Here is a 20,430-nt window from a genome sequence, read left to right on the forward strand (position 1 = left end):
GAGATCCAGATTTGAATTCTACATCAAGCCTGGGATGTTTGGATCCAGGATTTTGGTTCAGGTGCTTCTCTGTGGAATTTACAACTTATTTGAACCCTAAGGAACTAATCCTAACTTGGAGGGAAAAAATATAAACAATCACAGCCTAGTATCTACACTAACATCATGAAATGGAAGACAGAAGCTGCAGTCTTGACCATAAATTAGAAGACAAATAGGAATAGTCAGATTATGTACCTCTGCTTTTCTAAATGTTAATAGGATGTCCCTGAATCAGCAGTCCACAGTTTTCCACAACCTTTCTATCTCACGCTTGTCAGCAAAGATGGATTAAAAGGCAGGAAAGAACAATTAAGCCCTCCATATTTTGGTTTAAAGAAAAAGGGAGAAAGCTCCACAAGAAAGAAATGGTCAGTCATGATACATGCTGGTAGAACAAAGTGCCACTTCACTTCAGAATGGCATTCTCCATCCTCAGTTTAGAGGAGCATCAAGTGAGCCTCACTTTGTTGGGCAATTCTGAACATATAGAGCAGGACACACATTTACTGCTGTTACTCACACCAACACATTGAGCTGGCCTTCCACTCTGCAGGCCATGCAAAACACCACCAAGCATTAACATCTGGACTACCATACATGTAGAACCCCAAATCACGACAGCTTGTATGTTTAATTCTAGCCCTTACTGTCCTGATGTGGGTCTTTAAGGTATGTCAACTTGTTTTGGGGACAAATGTATTAAAACCTAGTGACCTGAAGATAACATTAGGGAACTGGAACCACCATTCAGTCCCATCTCCAGGATCTTCCTTTCATGACTCTGGGCAAGTCACTTCACATCTCATCCTTGAATTCCTTTGTCCAGAAAAGCACTTGCTATAAGCGAAACATGTTTGCAGATGCAAAGTGCTTCCTTCACTGTACAATGCACTAAAAACTACTCTCAGACAGACTGAATTCCCAAACAAATAGTTTTTATTGCAGTAGCTGTAATTTCTAGGTCAACTAGAATATAGAGGTATGGACTGAACAGGATAAGAATTCCAGGAAGAGGTCCAGTTGCTTTTTTTAATCACCTTTTTTCCCAAAGTAAAGAATTTGTAATTAACAAGTTGCCCATAACGATGTTTGTTTAAAATACAAGAATCTTCAAATTAGCAGAGCACGAGGAAGGACATCTCTCCTAGGTGACATTCCAAGGTCTTCAGAAAAGCTAGACAAACTGTTTCATTTGCTATATACAGGTTTTCAAAACTGGAAGATGTGAACCCAAAGTTTGCCCTTAGCCATGATCTTCCCTTAGCAGCAGTAAGTTATATTTGCACCAACTGATCAAGTATAACTTGAAGGAAAGGGTTTTGTTTCACCACTTCTATATAAAGAAAAGACTTTGCATATATATGTGCATGCGTGTTGGTGTGTATGTGTCTGTACCTACATACATATGAGTAAGTTACAGAGCAACAACTAAGAGACTAGGTATGCAACCCAAACATTTCCCCCCCACACCTATTTGTATATTTGCATAGTTAAATCATATCAAGGCATCAATACTGCAGTAACATTTTCCACTCTTCTGTGGTGCAGGCAACTTTTCTATTTACTCCCTATATGCTTCTCTGTCTTGGACCAAACAGCACCAGTGTTTTAAAAATTAAACAAAACAACAGAAACCCAGCATTGTTGGTGAAATGCCTATTCCACATGATGGAATACAGATACAAATAGGTGGTAGCTTTTAAACTCCATCTCAATGAGCCATTAACTGTGGCAAGCTGAGAAACACAAGCGATACAATCACAACCTGACATTCATGGGTTCAACATTAAAATTACAACTAACATAAATCTCTATCACCTTTGCATTTGAGAAATTCACCAGGCACAGAAACAGGTACATATCTTCAACTTTCCTTTTTAAAACAGGAACACACATGGGAAAAGAAAATCATCTGTATTTTGTAAGAAAGCCAGTATGTTACCCACAACTTTTTTTTCCCCATCAAAATTATGCCACTCCTCATCCGCTTTTCCTATTGCACATTCTCTCTGTGAAGAGCATTTACAGTATAAAGCTGAAATCAACATTGCATATTGTAAGTCAGCAGTTGAATGTGTACCATGTAGACAGTAACTGAAACAAGACCCCTTTAATTAGACCAGAGAAGCAATGCAGACATGGTCATGCATCATAATCGCAGGTTGGTCTTTAAATACCCAAATGGTTTCATGCTGTTTAGAATTCAAGACTTTCTGGGTAACAGAGACACTCACCCTGTGCTGAAGAGCATACAGAAGTGGCAACATCTGGATTGCCACACACTGCAATCTCCCTAGAGAAAGCTGGAATAGGAAGAAGCTTGTACATAACTTGGATCATTATGGTTAAGAAAGCATAACAGCAAGAGACTTAAGGTGTGCACTGCTAAGAATTACTAAGCAGAAGGAAAAAAAAAGGTTCCATTGAAGAAACTCTGTTCAAAGTGATGTAAATTCTCTGGGACCCCCTTGCAACAATGGCATTCCAAAGGAGTCAGCCGAGATTTAAGAGTATCTGTGGGGATAGAATGTTGCCCCATGATTCACTTTAAACAGACAGTCCCTAGAAAACTTTGGATATCTGGGTCAGGAACACTTCACAGAAAAGAGGATAAAGGGCATTTTGATGATGAGAGAAAAAGTTCAGTAATTTAATTTAAAGTGTTGAGTAAAGCACCAGGTATCTTTTCCTTTCAATTTAAAGAACAGAGAATATACAGTGGCCTTGTTTTCACAAAATGCTACATACTCCTTGCTGGAAAGCAGAGAAAACCGATTTCTATGTACACAGTAAGAACTCTACAGAGATGGCCCGAGAGTTCTGTGGAGAAAGGGGTGTTACAGTCAAGGCTTCAGGTATTCCACAGCAGGCGGTGTCTACGTTTGTGTAGCAAGATCTTGGATTTCACAGTACGCAGGGTTGGCAAACTGGAAATTCTCTGGCAGCTTCATGTAGTTGTAAAAAATAAGTGCAGTAGGCCTCCGTTTTATTAACTGTGATAAAAAGCATATATGCAAAAATATTTTCATATCGATAGCACATTACTGCATTATAAAAGCTGCCCAAATGAAGCTGAAGATTCTGGCAGCTGGTGCTTTTGGCACTTGGGAGATGTGGAAAGCAGCATAGAGATCTGTGAAATATAACAGTGACGGATGTTTCTGCTACAGTGATTGGCATTAATATAGTTAGCAGTGTTCATATTTAAACTTCTCTAGGAAGTTTCTGAGTCAATATCCCACTACGAGGAGATATTCAGATCTCTTAAAGCTACTTGTTTAGGCTGTGTGCAGACTCAGGAAGACTTCCCCATTAGTTTACACTTTTTGCATGTTTCAAAGTCCTCTCTTTCAATCACAAAGGCTGGAAACACTTTTTTTTCTCCTCTTTAAAAGAGCCTGGATTTAGAAGCGCAATTCTGTCACAGGAGTTGGAAATGGTAGTCAGAAATCTGCAGAATATGCTGGGCCCTGCTTATACCAGAAATCTCCTCCAAGTCCCAGATTGAAACAGGATATCAACTGTTTTGAGATGGCCAAACGGTTTCATTTAAGTTTGTAAGACATGCATTAGCAATGGGAGGAGAGTCCTTTGGACATTTCCACTTGGGAATCCTGTTTTCAGTAAAATTCTGTGATGCACAAACACAAAAGCTCAGCTGCCCACATTCACAATTATTAAAATGACACAAGTTGAGCGAACCTTCGCCCTAAAGCATGATGGGTTTGCTTATGCAGCCTGCATAAAACTGCAAGTGCCATACAATTATATCTAAAGATATATAGTTGCGGGTATATCTGTAGATATTTATCTCTTGTGCAGAACATCCTCCTTCTGTGCTAGAAAGTCAATGCTAGCACATGCCTCCATATTTGAGCTTGCACCTGTTGACAGCTATGTACCAGAAAGGGAGTACAGTACCTGGACAATGGAAGGCAAGAAAAGGAAGACAAGTTGCTGCTGACGGTAGCGACAGTCAACAGCAGGCAGTATTCTAGCAGGTGCCTGGAAAACCCATGAAGACCACTTAGCATGCATTGTATATTCATAAATACTTCTTGCAGGCACTGTGTGTGAAGGCACAGCCAAAAAAGACAATGGCAAAGACAAGCTGAAATACAAAGGAATGAATTCAACTGCACCTTAAGACGAAAACTGTGATTACGCCTGGAAAAGCAGAAAACTGATACAACCTGACATTAAAGGCTGAGATGCAATGTTTTATTTCAAGCCTACAAAGGCTAAAAACAGTAGTGCAAGTCCGCTCTGCTAAAGCAGCTCTTGGATTTTAAAGAGCACCAGAGTGCTATGTCTCTAGACTTGCTTATCACAGGCTGTTAAACAGAAGCAGATGAACACAGCAGGCTGCAATCAGCATGTTTCAGGGCTAGCGAACACTTTCCACTGCAGTTCAGGCTGTTATCAGAAAGAAGCCCATGCACTCCCAGTTAGGATGCTCATCTGCTATGAGAAGCTGCCATGAGCATATACATTCACAGCCCCACAGAGTTCTCAGATGGGTCTGTTTCAAGCTACAACACTACAACCACAGGCACTGGAGGAGAAATGTTGCCTGCCTTCACAGTGGCCATGGAGACTGTCTAGTCCAAGCTCCATAGGAGCACCAGGCAAAATGTTTTGGCACCTGAATAAGACGGATTCCTCCATGGCCAGGCCACAGAAACTCCAGAAGACAAAGAAATGGGCTTTGGCTTCCATTTTGTACATTGCAAGGTACCTAAGGGCTCTGAAGACAAGGCTAAACATTGTGCCTGAAGTTCAATTAAACTACCACTTCAGATATCAGAGTTAATCTGAATAAAAAGCTATGGTTGATAAGCAGCACAGCACATCTAAGGCACATGTATGCATGCAAGCCACCATCACTATATTAAGACATTGCTAATTTGTCCTTAAGAAGCAATGGCTGCTAGTACAGAACAAACATATAGGCTTTTTTCAGCACTAATCCTCCTCCCCAATACTGAAAAGACTATATACTGCTGACAGCATAATGTGCAACATATATAGCTTGGTTGGAAAGCATGGGGCAGAACTTTAAAAAATGTACAGGATTCCGTTTAGAACTCCAAAGTTCAACAAATGCCCTATTTTAGGGTGAAAACAATTATAAATCTGATAATGATGCACAGCATCCATGAGTGATTTTTCCTTAATTTTGAAATAGTGTCATTAACTACGACATATATTGTAGGTTTACATTTCTAAAGAGAAATAACAGAATTGAGTATTTTGTTTTCCTATCACAAGTGATAACCAGTGTTTGATATCTTCTATTTTTCTTCCAAGAAATATCAGTCTATCAACAGTTTTAAAATAAAATGTTTTCTTGTAACAATAGAACTTTAAATAAAAATATGATTTTGATTCAGATACTTTTGAGAAGACATGGACACTTCTCCAAGATCTTCTGACAAAGTAATTACTAAAACAGAGACCAGATGAGGCCTTAAAAAGACAATATACTATATTTCAGACAAGATTGCACCTCAGTTTTTCAAATAATATAAGTGTAACATTACTTCATCATTTCTTCTTTTCACATGCTGACAATTTCCAGCTAGCCCACGTGTGGAGTTTTTTGTTTTTCTTTTTGTATTCTAGCTCAAAGAAATAAAAGTCAGTAATTTATTCAGCACATACTGTATATGTCTTTTCACCTCCAATTGACTAGATCATTAATAAGTTAAAAAAAACAAACCTCTCTGACCATAATCATTATCCTCAGGAGGGATAAGTGATTCTTCAGAGTTTAAGTGTTGCTAGTTCTATTAAAAAATATACCATGGTATGATTTATTAATGTGTTGCTACTTTCGCAATTGGACCCTACGCAGTTATGCCTTCAAACTCTTCCATCTGTTCCACAAGGTGGTTCTGTGAGCTTTAGGACCTCCGATTGAAGACAAACTGATATAAAACCCCCAAACGGAGTTGTCTTCTGTGTAATCTGCCTCCCCCATCGTATGTCAGGGGTCTGGTAGATCCGACGTATCCACTATGACTTTAATAAAAATAGTATCATCTTTAATATATGTTCCATTCTCTAGAACAGTTTGAGCCACAAAGACTGGGCAGCCAGATGCAATGTTCATTTCTCCAGTTGGCTTCTTGAAACTGCTGCTGTTTGGGTCTGGCTTGAAAGCATCTCCTAAGTGGCGTCGAGATGGCCCCTGATCCATCAGCATGAGAGTCACTTTCTGTTTAAAGGGCCAGGGAAGCAACGCGTCGTATTCCCCACGCATTATGACAAAAAACAGCGACAAGTGCGTCCCCTTTCCCATGCCATCTCCATTAAGGTAAACTCTGGCACACATCTTGTAGCCAAAGTATCCAGTGTAAAAGGGCTGGCTGTACAAGGACAGAGTCTTCCCCATGACTGCCTCTTGCTTTCGACGTTTGTAGTCTCGAATTTTCCAGATTAATACCCCATTGTAACTGGCAGTTTCTAACACCTGGAATCGGAGGTCCATGTCAGCCAGCCGAATATCGTGAACACTCAGCATCTGGTCATGTCTGCTCAGCTGTGTCTCTAGTAGGCCTGTAGGAATACAGAAAGACAAGGAAAGTAGTTTTTCCTAAAGACTGTAAAAATCAATGGCCAGTGCTACTACTGCGTATGAAAACACTTTCCTCTTCAAGAGCCAAAGTGTATTTGTCCACTGATGAAGCCGTTTCCACAGACAACAGTTTGCAAGCTAGTATCCAGGTTACCTGGGATTCTTACAAACTTGAGTCTTAATCACACATGCAGTAAAAATAAAATATTTAAATTATCTAACAATTTTTTTCTGGTCACTAAACAATAACTACAGAGGGTTCCATTTTTTGAGAGGCGACTTTGAAGCATTATCTCTGGATTGCTATTAGCAGTGAAGAACTTGGAAGTAGTTGTGCATCCTACATAATCCCTCTGAAATTCACAATGCATCACTGGTCACTCAGTATTCTTCTCAGACACTACCTGTCTCAAAACTATAGCACTGTGACCATGTCTAAAGCTTATCATAAAAGAACAGAAAATTCAAGCACAGCTCTGCATTATGTGGTCTTTTGCTTTGTTTGGAGGAAGGACTGTTTGTAATGTCCCCTTTCCCTCACACAGAAACATTACTCTGCCTTTGCACATTGGCAAAATTGGCCAACATACAAGACTGAGGAGCAGTAAGGCATGTTTGTTTCATACACATCTACTTAAATACTCTTTGTCCTAATCATTTAAACACTAGACATGATCTACACTACCTTGCTGAACTCCAGTTTTCACTGTATTCAGCAGGCACAACAATAACTTTATTCTGAAATAGATCTCACAGGTGGTTTCAGGTGGATAACCATACTGTTGATTCATTCATGGGGGACAAGAGTAATACAAGAGACTTGTACTAAGACTACATGGAAACAAGCTGCTGAAAGCTATTAGCCATCAAAGACCAACTGAGAAACTCTAAGAACTAACACTGTAATCAAGATAAGGGTCAAGAAAACTAAATAAGAGAGAAGAATCAATCATCCACAAACAGCATGGAAGCAATATCACATCATCAAAGGGATTATGCAGTTTCTTATTAAAATATCAGAAGAATCAGCATCATCAATGCGTCCACATAAAAAGCACAATGGAAGTGTCATTCTGAGGACACTGCTCACAACACGGCTGACTGCTTCAGCCCACTGTGCTTACACTTACTTGTGTTTCGAGCTCCTTGCCCTGCAGTTTTATCAACACTTTCCAGTTCAGTCACTCTGTTCTGGAGGGATTCTACACTGCTCTTCATGCTGTCAGCCTCCTCCCAGTTTTGTCGGAAGGGACGGATTTCTTTGTCCAGCTCTTTCAGTTTCTCTGCTTGACTGTCTATTACTCGCTTTATAAAACAATAAATGATAACTTAGAATAACAAAAAGTGCTTAAGGTGCATAAATTAAGATTATATATCAACCAGAAGATGCAATAGCAACAATAACAATATTTTAATAACATTATGGGCTGACATTTGTTGGGTTTCATGTTAAGAGTACTTCAGCAACAAAGAATGGGGACAACAACTTACCAGTGGTTCAAGTGGTTGCTCATGGGCATGTGTTTATTACTGGGTAATAGCAAATAACTCACCTCCCTAGCAAAACATCAATACTCTTGCACACATGGAGCAGGAGTATGTACATGTGCAGGTGAAGTGGTATTAGCAAGCTTCAGTCTCAAATAAATCACTTATCAGAGCCTAAGTTATTAAATGCCCATAATGACAACAGAAGCCCTCACTACTGTAAGCAACACTATCACTTCTGTCCCCTTAAGCACTTTTAAAATCTCCACCTTTACTTCCTCACTTGAAGCCATGCATCCTGAAGGTGCTTGCTTGTTAACTCTTTTTTAGTAAAACAAACAAAAAAAACGCAGTTGATTTTGGAAAAGTATGAGATGTATTACTTGAAATATATATATATATAGATATATAGATATAGATAAAAGTTGCTATTTTCTGGAAGAGGAATATTGTAAGCACCTGAGTATATTATAAATATAAAGAAGAACACATTTCCCAGTCTACCTCAAACCTGATGCAGGAAACACATAGCACTTCACAGCATCACAGCGAATTTGGACTAGCAGGAATTTTAGCCAGAACCCCGTTACCAGTTGTGAAGTTCAGATCGTAACACAAGTATTTCAGACAAGAACTACTTTTGCTACCACCTACAGTTAAATTCTAAATCTAACTTTAGAGTTTATCATCATGTAGTGCCAAGGTGTAAAAACGATTTTTCACCTCTCTTAGAAAAAAGTAGCAGTTGAGTACAAACCAGTAAAATGAAATAATTTTGCGTTAGCCACGTGGATTTAACATTCCCCACTGATGGGGAAAATCCTTCACCCTCAAGCAACCTGCATTTCCCCTTTTAGGCTTCTGCTTTTAACATGTGGTTTCAGTTATACTGAAAGTCTGTAATGATTAATTAAGGCTGTCAATTTGATAAGCCAGCTAGCAAAATAATTTTCTGAGAGTATTTTACTTTGTTGTCTCTCAAAGTACTGCATAATCTAATGTATTTCAAGAGGAACTACGATTTCCCTGTTGGTGTTTTAAAATAAGCTGTTATCTCACTTGCAAAATTACGATTTTGTGAAGGAAAGTTGTGTACTGAATCATAAATGCAGGTGTATGGTCCTTTCAAAGAGATGAAGCAACTTGCCTGGATGTATTAATCATCAGCTACCAGCATAATCACTGTCTCTTGAACTCATGGTTATCAGATAATAAAATAGAAAAGGGCTGTTAGCTGTACATATAAAAGGAAACACCACCAAGGAATGGCCTGAATTGTTTTAAGAGCAGAGCCACAAGATTTGGCCATTAGTTCACAGTTAATGTGCAAAAGTAATTCCAAGGTGTGACCCACTCTACTCACACAAAAAAAATGAACTCTCCAAGGCAAGAGCAACAAACGTGGTCATGGGTTTGTACAGGGCCTCACACAGAGACACTCTAACTTCCAATTGGGACCTCTTGGCACTAACAGAGTACCAAACAAAACAAACACACATATTCTTATATGAACTAGGAAAGTGGTAAAGATGCAGAAGAACTGCAAGCTATTCTTTTGGGAGAAGTTTACTGCAAGATTTGATTAGAAATCAACTTCTCTTCATCAACCTCTGTGCAACATTCTACCTTTGTAAATGCACAATCAAAAGTGGTTTTGAGCTGCTTCTACTACGCATTGGCAAGCACACAGTATTTTATCTCCTGTATCTCTTCATGAGGATTCAAGAGATACAAAATAATTGGAAATAAAGTTGTATTCTGTTTTTGAAAAGCAAGCAAGCAAGCAGATCTCCATCTTTTTACCCTACAGGGAGTCAACCGCCCTCATGCTGCAAGATACCAATGTACTAAATCTGAATTTAATGCAGCAGTGGAGAATTTCACTCTAATTACTCCATTAGAAAGCACACAGATGTCTCACACTGTACTCATAAATTTTCAAGTAGACATCAATTTTCTGCATGCACTTTTTATTCCAGCAACTGACCTCTCCAGATCATTAATCCAGAGTTATATGCCTGGCAAACCGTTAAGGGCTTCTCTTGATGTTAGTTTTCATCCAGGTTTTGTTTGGTATTTCTAATAAAACATTTCCAGAATTTTAGCACTATTATTACTAAAATAATTTAGAAAATGTCACGTAGAACTGAAGAACAGTTGCAATTCTTTCTCTTTCAGATGCTCCTAATGGATCTTTTCTTGAAGTTGATAGAGTAAAACTGAAAAGCTCAAGAATACACTAGAAAAGGAACTAAAGGTACTACAACCTCCCCTTTTGAAAGAATGTACTACAAATTAAATAATTTCATATTCATAAGGTCATTGTTTCTTTTGCCTTTAAGTACCTCACGTCCACACTCAGCTTAAGATTTGACTTACTAATAAGCTTCCATATACACTCAGGTGGACTGGATACTACTTGATGCCTAAGTTGCTTTCCACAAGACAGCAGTCAAAAAAGTATCATGTACTCACTCCATTTGTTAAAAAGACTTTCCCTAGAGGTCAGCAGACAGAAGATTAAACTGAATAAAAACATCTCCAGGTGGAGGTTCCTGACAATGCCCAGACACCTTTGGTGCATTTCCATTACTTGTGTTAAAAGCCTCACAGCGCACCAGTTTTTCCTCAGTGGAACAGGCCAAAATAGGCTAAGTGTCAACTAAACCTGAAATTACACTAGACATTACTAGCATGTGTAGGGCTTGAGGGACCAAATAAATATTGCTAGTCTAGTCTGGAATTGGCTAATTTTACAGCGGAAATATATGGGGGTTGTGTATAGCCATGGCTGGTCAATACAACCCAGAAAAAGAATGGCTCACAATGTGTAACTGAATCCTTCAACTCCTGGGAGGCAACAGAACGAGGCTAATCATATCATCCAGGGAAAAACAAGTCAAGGTGTGCTTCCAGGATGCTCTTAACAACCTCACTGAACCAGGAAGTTCCAGTAAGTGGAAGGAATCAGGTTGAAATAGCTGTGAAACACAGTTTGCCTTAACTGAAATAGAATAGCTGGTGAGAAGTAGTAACTGGGGGAGATGAGGAAAACACATCTCTGGTATCACAAAAAGACTACCTGTTGGAATCTGCCAACCCTATCGTTGTGGGTTTTTTTAAAAACATAAACCATTTGAAAATTGAATTTGCTAACACAGCTTGAGGAAATCAAAGATAGTGTAATCTGTCATCAAGACAATCAAGGGAAAAGTCTGCTCTATGTTTTTCCATTTCCCCTCTCATCACTGGTTATTGAGACAGCATGTGTTAAGAGCCCCAGGCTTACAAATTAACTTACCTCCTGGTAGATTCAATCAGCAATATCAGTATATACAAGAATTAGCTTCCCAGTGTCAGAATGCAATACCGTAAGCATGCAGCTCTATCCCAGACTACTACCAGATCAAATAACATTGACTAAGGCAGGCTAAACTGGTTACTACATGGGTAGAACATGGAAAGAAATGTTCCTGTAAGGAGAAATGTCCCTGGTGCCAAACTTAAAGGCTTCCTTATAAACCAACATTCAGGGTCTCATGGCTCTGAGCTGTGGAATGCACTGTCCTTTAAATTTTAGCCACATTCTAGTTTGGACACTTAGATCTTTCTTGAGTACAAACATCTGCAGCTTAATACATGAAGTGAATAGCAAGATGAAAAGATAATTTTATTTACCTTCCTTTAAACTGGGTGATATTCTAGCATCAGATATATTAAAATAATGTGTAAACAACCTTCACAAGAGCTTGCTAAATTTCTAGCTTGACACTGGCTTATGGCCAGGTAATTCAGACCACAGAATAAGAAACTCAGACCTACTGGCAAAGGAGTAAACAGATACATTTTACTCAGAAGATGGACAACAGAAATCCTGATTTTTAAAAGTGTATTCAATTGTACTATGTCTGGATTAATTCTACACTAGAATGATCTCAATCATGATTAGTGTGGGTTGTTTTTTTTAATACCAGCAAGTAGAAAAGAAATACACATTATACATGTGGCAGTTTTAAGGTGCTAATCTTTCAGTTTGACAGTAGCTCCTCAAACAATAATATTTTGCAGAGAAGAAAAAATAATTACACTTCAGATAAGACTTGTAACTTTGTTTTCAATCTTTTCCCTTTATGAACAGCAGGTTTTAACACAGAGCAGGCAACTGCAGTGTTCAAGGGAAGCATATTATGCCAGCAAACCAGCTACTGACCAGAATTTTTTAAAGAAGGATGAATTAAAATCAGAGTAGCTTTGTAGTAAGATAAACTCTCTCCCACCCTTTTTAATTAGAACGCCTCACTTGACAAGTGTAAAGGCACAGAACAGAAGCTACTACCATTTCTGCTTTAATTGGGAGATTCTAAATTTCTTACCTGTAAATGAAGTATTTTAGATTCATTATTCCGCAGCATTTCCTTCTGTCTTTCAATTTCTATTTCAAAGCTACAAATCTGATTATGTAAAGTTTGTATACTCTTGTTCTTTTCCAAACTTTCATTCTGGAGCAAGGCCACCTGGAAAAAATTCTACAATTACTCCTGCCAAAGTTTATTAAAAACACCTATAACTTTGTTAAACTATCTTACACACATGAAAGGGATGAGAATCTAGTAAAGTCTTTCTCTGTGTATTGCAAATAAATAAAGAAACCCCAGATTTCTAATAACTTCTTTTGCACTTCCACAGCAAGGTGGTGGTACAAATTTGGCTAATGGAAATGAGGACTGGATACACAAACAGCCAAAGAACAGCATAATCTTTTCCTTACTCAACTTGTTATTTAATGTCTTGGTTTCCTGGTTTCCATTAACTGAGTTGGGAGTCCCTTGGAGTCTGGAAGAAACAACCTATTTAGGTCTAGATCACTACTAAGAACTTGAGTCCTGCACAGAAGAGATACCAGAGAGAGGCTGAGCAGCTGCAAAACTAGTTGGGAAAGGGAACATTAATCTTCACTACATACTCCAATCTATAATGATTTATAGCAAATTTAAGGAAAAAACACCTCCATGGGATTGGCTTAGCTTCACAGAATGTAATGGTGATGAAAACTCCTGAAATGAGTGAACAGAGAAGGGATCTGAGCATTTGAAGGAAAATCCAACGGTGCCGAAGAACAAAAGAACTTGAGGCTGCAGAATATATTCTCTCTCTGTAGTGACATTTTTATTAATTCATTCATTAGTGACTCATTCTGATTTTAAAACATGAGCCTTGTTAGAAGGATATAATGCATTTCCTTGGGGATGAAAGTAATACAGTAAATATTCTCCATTACACTATTTTGTGCTCTGTTCATTTTCATGGTTTGGGGAAGAAGGCTGCTTTGTGGTGGCACATTTCTTTAACAAAACAAGGAAGAAAAGGGGGAGAAAAAAAATTAAAAAAAGAGAAGAGAAGAAACCTCTTTTCTCCCAGGCAAGATTTTTTAGGGGCAAAAATGCAGAAAACAAACCATTTGACACAAAATGACATTTGGACGTCACCCTGAGTAGTTTCACAGATAGAACTTTACAGGGCTCAGAAGCAGCACCATTTGGACACAGGGAAATCTTAATAAACATTCCACATTAAGGCAAATTACTTAGATGCTTTGTGTTCCCTAAAAAATCTACACTATCATCTCCTAATATAGATGCTAGTTTGAGGTCCAGTCATTTTTACCTTGGATGTGGGTACCAGTGTAGAATTCCACCATGTTAACTGCACTCTAAGCAGACACAGCTGAATCACTTACATGTCACTACATTCCTAGCCTCAAGAAGGCAGCCTGTTTCAGAAAGGCAAATAATAGCCTAAACCATACAAAGATGGCCAAAGTCCACAAGGCATACAGCAGGTTCATTAGAGGTCCAAAAATATAGAGACACTATAATAGGTGTGTGTATCTGCTTGTCAATATAGCATAGCATATGAGCAGTTATAAACATACATTAGCTTTTTAGCTAAAAACTGGCAGGAAAGGCTCAGTAGAAGTAAGAAAAAGCTTATTTTGCCAGTGCAGAAAGGGGGAAATGGTTCTGAGGCTGAAGTAACACATGCTTAGGTACCAGAGAAAATTCTGAACAACAAATTTTTATTTAATCTAGTAGCCCTGCCTCCCACATATTTCTTATCTGGTGGGTAGGTAGTTGAATTTTTTTTCATCCTCCTTTTCTTTAATGAATCAAGAGTTCTTTAGTTAATTGTGATCTCTACATTTCCCTTTTGTCACTGTTTCCTCCCCAGGCCTCCCAATCATAAGGCAGTTACACTCTGTGTCACTAGCAATAACACTTCCATTTTTGTACGAGTTATAAAACGTGGGCTGTCTCATACTGAGATTTTCCACACAGTTTTACAGAACAGAAAAAAAATTGGAATTATGTCCTGCAGCCCTTAATCATACAGAACTGCCACTGCTAAGTCAGTAATTGTAGTTTGGTGGGAATTTGTGAGTAAGAAATCTTTTAACACTAAATGTACTTTCCTAATTGCATTTGGCCTAAGTCTTTGGAATGTCAGTTACAAAACAAGGCAAAGAAAACACAGCATCTATTTACAAACTTTACTTCCTTGACATATTTGAAATATTCCTAGGATCAAAACTTGCTCTTATTCAGCAGTTTTTAAAATCAAGCTGCTGTATATTAATAAAAAAAGAATGGAAAAAACTTGTACCACGAAGAACTGGATTAAAACAGGTCCCACTTTTAAGTCACACATTAAAAAAAAACCAAAACAAAAACCCACCCCACAACACCAAAAACAATCCAAAAGCCCACCAGTGTATACCATTTAATAATGTGAGAAGCCACAAAATTACATTCAACTCGCTATCCAACATCAAAAAACTCATGGGAGTTCAGTTTGCAAGTCTGTCCCACCACAGAGCAAACAAAACACTGATTTTAATTTGCCCTGCAGAGTTTTGATTCAATATATTACATCTGACCTTCTCTTACTGTTCTTTGCCAACAGCGGCATTCAAATACCAAACTCTAACTTTGCACAAGCTTTGCAGCTCTGAAGACTTTCAGTCTGCATACTCTGCAAGCACTGTTAAAGAATGTGGTGACACATATCATAGTGAATACCCCAAAGGAAATCTTGGCCCTACAGAAATCAACAAGAATTCCACTGGCTTCAGCAGGGCCAAGATTTATTAGATATTCATCAGGCAAGTTAACCTTGCACTGTTGTTCTTCAGTGCACTGATTTTTTTTTTCTCAAAGAAGAGAACAATGATGAGTTCACCATTAATTCTGTCACCCTCCGCTAGAATAAAGTCACTGGCATATGATATGTGGTTAGCTATTCTGGTAACTTGGCCTGGTCTTGGGATTTCCAGTGATTCAACTCTTTATTATGAATGGGAAGAAATCTACAAAGCAGGAAGTGAAAAGTTAAAAACCAAAAAGGTCAAAGTGGACAAACAACGATAAGCAGTTATGTCCTAAATGGAAGCTAAAACGAAAATATGAAGACAAAAGAGTAATAAAGTGTACATTGTCTTAGCTCTGTTAGAGACAAACGTGGAACTGCTGGGCATTTTTTTAAATAACAAATCACCCCTCTGGACACTGACAAAAGGTAGACCACACTCTATCCAGGAAGTCACAGGGAATGTGGTTTTTTCATATGATATAAAATAAATTGCATGGTTTTAATCAAAGGAAACAAAAAAAAAAAAGAACTCAGGGTACGAATTTGTATCCATTAAAATAAAAAAAACCCATACATTTCCTACATTACAAAATATTCTTATTGATCATCAAACTAACACCTACACATGTAGTGAAAATTCTGTCTAAAAAAAACTACATTAGACTTCTCCCAGCTGCGCTGGTTTCCTTATTGGGCTTCCAGTTCAAAAATTAAGCAGCCCAGGAACAAATGCGTTAAGGATCTTCCGCCTGCATTTGAGAACAGTTTGGCAATTCTGCAATTCATTCCCCCACAAAAGTGGGAGCATTTTCATGGCTATGCAAAACTTTTTTTCAAAACTATTGAAGAAAAGTGTGATTTGTTCTGAAGTTTTGTACTCTTCAATTAAAGCCTTACATTTTATTTGCAGAACAGATGGTTAACTTTTTCAAATGGTTCACAAGATTGTAGCTGATAATGATATGATTTCCAGCATCTCCTAAATCCCAAATGACCTAAAACCAGAAGTTTCAAGCCTCACTTCAACATGAAGTTCATTCTGGTCTAGCATTAAAGCAGAAATCATCATGTCCGTAAGTTACATCATGCACATTTCATTTAATTAACCTTTGCAGGTCATTTGGACAGCAAGAGCAACAATAAAGACAAAATAAAGAAAGAACGAACGAACTGATTTATTTTATGCTATTTCTAATAATGTTATCTCCCAAAATACTGAGGTAACAAAAATACAGCTTAGTGCTGCCACAGCTTCCTGAACCCTCCCTTTTGTAAGAAGGCAGCTCAAAGAGAAAATTTACTGCTGGACAAAAATGTTTTAATTAAGTTACCAATGAGGAAAATTGTATATGGAGTCGTGAAGCCAAGTTTCTCACAGAATTTTATTGCAACAAACGTACCAGATATGCTAAATGGCTTAATTGCCTTTGGAGCCTACTAGTGCTTTAGCTGTACTCTTGAACAGCTGTTAGACAGAAAGGAGGGGGAAAAAAAGCTTCATCCAGTACTTTTATATGATTTAAAGAAATCAATGAAAATTAGAAGTGAGTAGAAGATATACCTTATTTTCTAGAGCATTGCTCCACTCTTTCAATAAGTTAACATGCTGCACTGCTGAGCTGGCTTCATGTGCTTTAATTTGTTGGTTTGTTCCCTGTGACAACAAAGAATTTATACATTTTAGCCAATTCCATTTCTCTTAAACCTACAAAGAAAGAGTATATCAAGACATCGAACCAACACTATATATTTTGGTTCACAGATGCATGTTGCAGAACTGTAGAGAGAAGGGAAGTATACTTGGGAATTTACAGAAGTCAGGAATACATTTAATATAGCAAGTGTTTTATACAACTGCCATAGATCTCCATTCAGTGTGCTTGATACATCACAGACAATAAAGATGAACAAAATTTACAAAATTAATTGTATTTTAGAGTCTTCTGTGTAGCTTTACAGTAAATAAAGCAAAATAAAACTCTGGTGGCATACAAAATCCAAAATGTCCAATTCCCCAAACTGTTAATTTAAAACTTCTGTTGTGCTTCATGAACAGCTTCATAAGCACTAAATTTTCCTTTGGTTGAGTAATAAAGACAAATATTTAAGATAATTTCATCATCACTGGAAACTGCCAGCATTATAAACTACTTTTGAGAGATACTATAATGCCTAGTTTGTCATCCAAAGATATTACTGTGATTGCGCTGTGGTATTCAGATACGCTGCCTCTGCACAACCTATAAATGCTGTTACAAATAACCACTATATAAAAAGTTTACAGAACACACATAGATTATATACAGAGTACATAAGATGCAGACCATATCACTTACTTTATTTGCATTGGTTTGCATTACACCTACTTCAGTAAGTGTTTTGCAATGCACGGTATATTAGCTTTGATGGTAGATATGCTGCAAAGCAACTGAAAAGGTTTCAATGATCCTCAAGGTATGTACTCTATATAAAAATACTAAAAATATATATGTGGATATATGTACATATATGCACACATATACATACATAAAATGAATGGCAATACATACAACATAACAGTGGGCAGGGTTACAGAATTGATCAGTTCTACCGCTAAGAGCATTACTGTTAGCACTTAAAATGCTGAGAACTCATTTAAGAACTTGGAAATACCTGCAGGAAGTAGTTTACTAAGAAGTGTAGCTGCTTACAATTCTTGTCTCTCTATCAGGGGCTAACAAATTAATCACACCATCTGAAACTCCATTTTTTCCTGTCAGCAGTTTCTGAAATCTCCTGACTAATCTATTCATTATAGAACTATACAAACTCCCCAAGACATGTGATTAGGGAAGTAGAAAATTAAAAGAGATGATACTGAAACTAAACTCTGAGGTATGGGGCTTTTAACTTTTTTATTTATTTTTTTATATATATTGCAGGAACTGCCAGGTTTAAAGTCTAAAACTTGGGGTGGGGGGTGTTTAATAAATTTCAGACTATGCTTAGATTATACACCTATGTACACATGGACATATGAATGCACATAAAACCGTACGTTTTAAGTGCACTAAGCTATGTTTAACCTTGATAAAAATATTAAGACACACAAATGAGAGAAAATATAAACATACTTTGCTCAAGAAAAGAAATACTTTCATAGAAATAATTGAAGTTCGTAGCCTATTCTCTGAAGAACAAAAGCGACTCTCTTTACTCCAAGTTTAAAAGTTTTTCAAGTCTATCATCTTGCTGTTTTCACAAGATGTACCTAACAACTTATTTCCCAAACCACTGCAGGAATGTTTGGGCTTCTGTGTATTTTTATGTTGTTTCTTTTTAAAATGTAAAATCAAACACTTGCTGCATAATCACTTGGTGCAACTGGATGACTTTTTCTTAACCAAGACTAGAGAAGTCCAGAACTTTCACGTCAAAGTGTTAGGTTCTATTTGCAGACTTTCATCAATTGGGAAGTATAATTGTTATATACTGACCTGAAAAGTGCAGCCATAACGCTTAAAACTACAGGTACTTGGGGCATTAATACATTCTGACAAATGTGCATTCAACTGCAATAGGAAAAAAATGTGAGTTTTGGCAAAAGACGTTCGCATGATAATGCTCAAAACACAGGGCAGAGGTTATCAGGTTTTGTACTGTGTGCTGCTTGCAGAACATACAATACACATGTGCATCTTTTCTCCAGTCCAAAGTGCAAATACTATATATACACATATGTAAACCACACGCACATGCCAATACAGTATACAGTGTGATACACTTAATATACAGTGAAACTTCTACCAAAGACTATTTCATTAGGTAACCCAATTTTAAAAAGCAAACAGCAAACAACATTCTACAATCATTCATGGTTTTGTTTGAATTTAGCAAATGACTAAACTTTTCTCAAGAAGCCATTGTACTTTTCTTTTTTCTGAGAAAGTCTTAAGATCAGTTTCACTGTAGTAAACTACTTTGTTTTTTTCTAATCCTAATTTCACGAGGAACCGATTTTTCAAAACATAACATGCAACTCTGTGTGCCTAAATTTAATGGTTAAACTACACAAAAAAAAGACTAAACAAGTACTGCATGAAACAGACAAGAGTTTTAGAATAGGTACAGTTAAGTAGCTGCTTTTTTTTTTTAATGCAGTACACAGAGGATTAAAACTAAGTAGTAAAATGCCTGCATTTTTCACAGATTGAGACTTATTCCAATATCTTGAATCGTTATGAGCACAGATCACTTTTCATTTAAAAATAAACCAGTTCCCAGGAGCATAGACATATATACAGATGGCAGCCATTGCAGCACAGAGGGTGGCAGTAGCTGGATGCAAACTGCCTGAAAGAGGCATTTTTGGAAAGGACAGTGTAAAAGACACACTCATCAAAAACAGGATCTGCAGATTAGATTTCCCACAAAGCAGACAGGAACTGGAGCCTAGCTCCTCAGCTGGCATCACTCTTTAGAGTTTCAAAATTTCATTTGAAATTCCCACACCATAAGCCCCACATGACTCAGCTCAACCACTTCCATAGGAAGAAGTGGCAAACCAATGCTGCTTTGAATGTGTAGCTCTATAACAGACAGGATAGTCTTTTACATCTGACACTGAGATGTAGTTGGTCACTCATCTCTGATACACATTTGTGTTCTAAACAATCTGTACAAGTCACAGTACAGTTTCAAAAGACAGGTGGTTCAGAAAAAAAAAAGACTAAATAAGAAAGACATGTAGTGTAACAGGCTTTACAAGAATGCCACATCTTCAACCTCTCAACACTAGAAGTCTTCAAAGACTTATGAATTAAATACAAAAAATTGCCTTTCATTCTACAGTAAGATATTCACTTCTTGTAAACTACAGAATTTTCTCAAACTGTTAGGCAGGCATTTTCCCATTTTCTGCATTAGAGTCTTGTCCCTAACCATGCAGCTAATATATACATTTTCACAGTATCAGGAAAAAAATAAGCAACATACAGCAACAGATGATGCAGGGCAAGATGACTGTTTAAAGTTCTGTTTCTACCAATGGCTTCTGAACTCAGTTCAGACTGTATGTGTATGACCCAGGCTTTAATGGGTCAACTCTTATCAGCACTCAGATATATCTCTTCTCAAAGTAACTGCTGAAGTCAAGATTTAAGACCATGCCCAAGTGCTCCAGAACCAGGATCTAA

At 37.6% G+C, this 20,430-nt stretch overlaps 1 protein-coding gene across 9 annotated transcripts in view; it reads right to left on the bottom strand.

The window, feature by feature from the left end:
• Nucleotides 1-235: 235 nt before the first annotated feature.
• TRAF3 (TNF receptor associated factor 3) overlaps nt 236-20,430 on the bottom strand; it is a 72,109-nt gene continuing 51,914 nt past the window's right edge. For 4 of the 9 annotated variants that reach the window (XM_054161820.1, XM_054161818.1, XM_054161819.1 and 1 more), the window contains 5 exons: nt 18,733-18,807; nt 16,818-16,910; nt 12,484-12,624; nt 7,753-7,927; nt 236-6,603 (listed from right to left, as the gene is read on the bottom strand). In XM_054161820.1, coding sequence (XP_054017795.1) covers nt 6,032-6,603; nt 7,753-7,927; nt 12,484-12,624; nt 16,818-16,910; nt 18,733-18,807 — 1,056 coding nt within the window. In that variant the 3' untranslated portion in view covers nt 236-6,031. The remainder of the gene's footprint in view (nt 6,604-7,752; nt 7,928-12,483; nt 12,625-16,817; nt 16,911-18,732; nt 18,808-20,430) is intronic. The other 5 variants (XM_054161824.1, XM_054161823.1, XM_054161821.1 and 2 more) reach the window with 4 other exon arrangements.

Source organism: Dryobates pubescens, chromosome 5, assembly GCF_014839835.1.
Source record: "Dryobates pubescens isolate bDryPub1 chromosome 5, bDryPub1.pri, whole genome shotgun sequence".
In the NCBI taxonomy this organism is placed as follows: Eukaryota; Metazoa; Chordata; class Aves; order Piciformes; family Picidae; genus Dryobates; species Dryobates pubescens.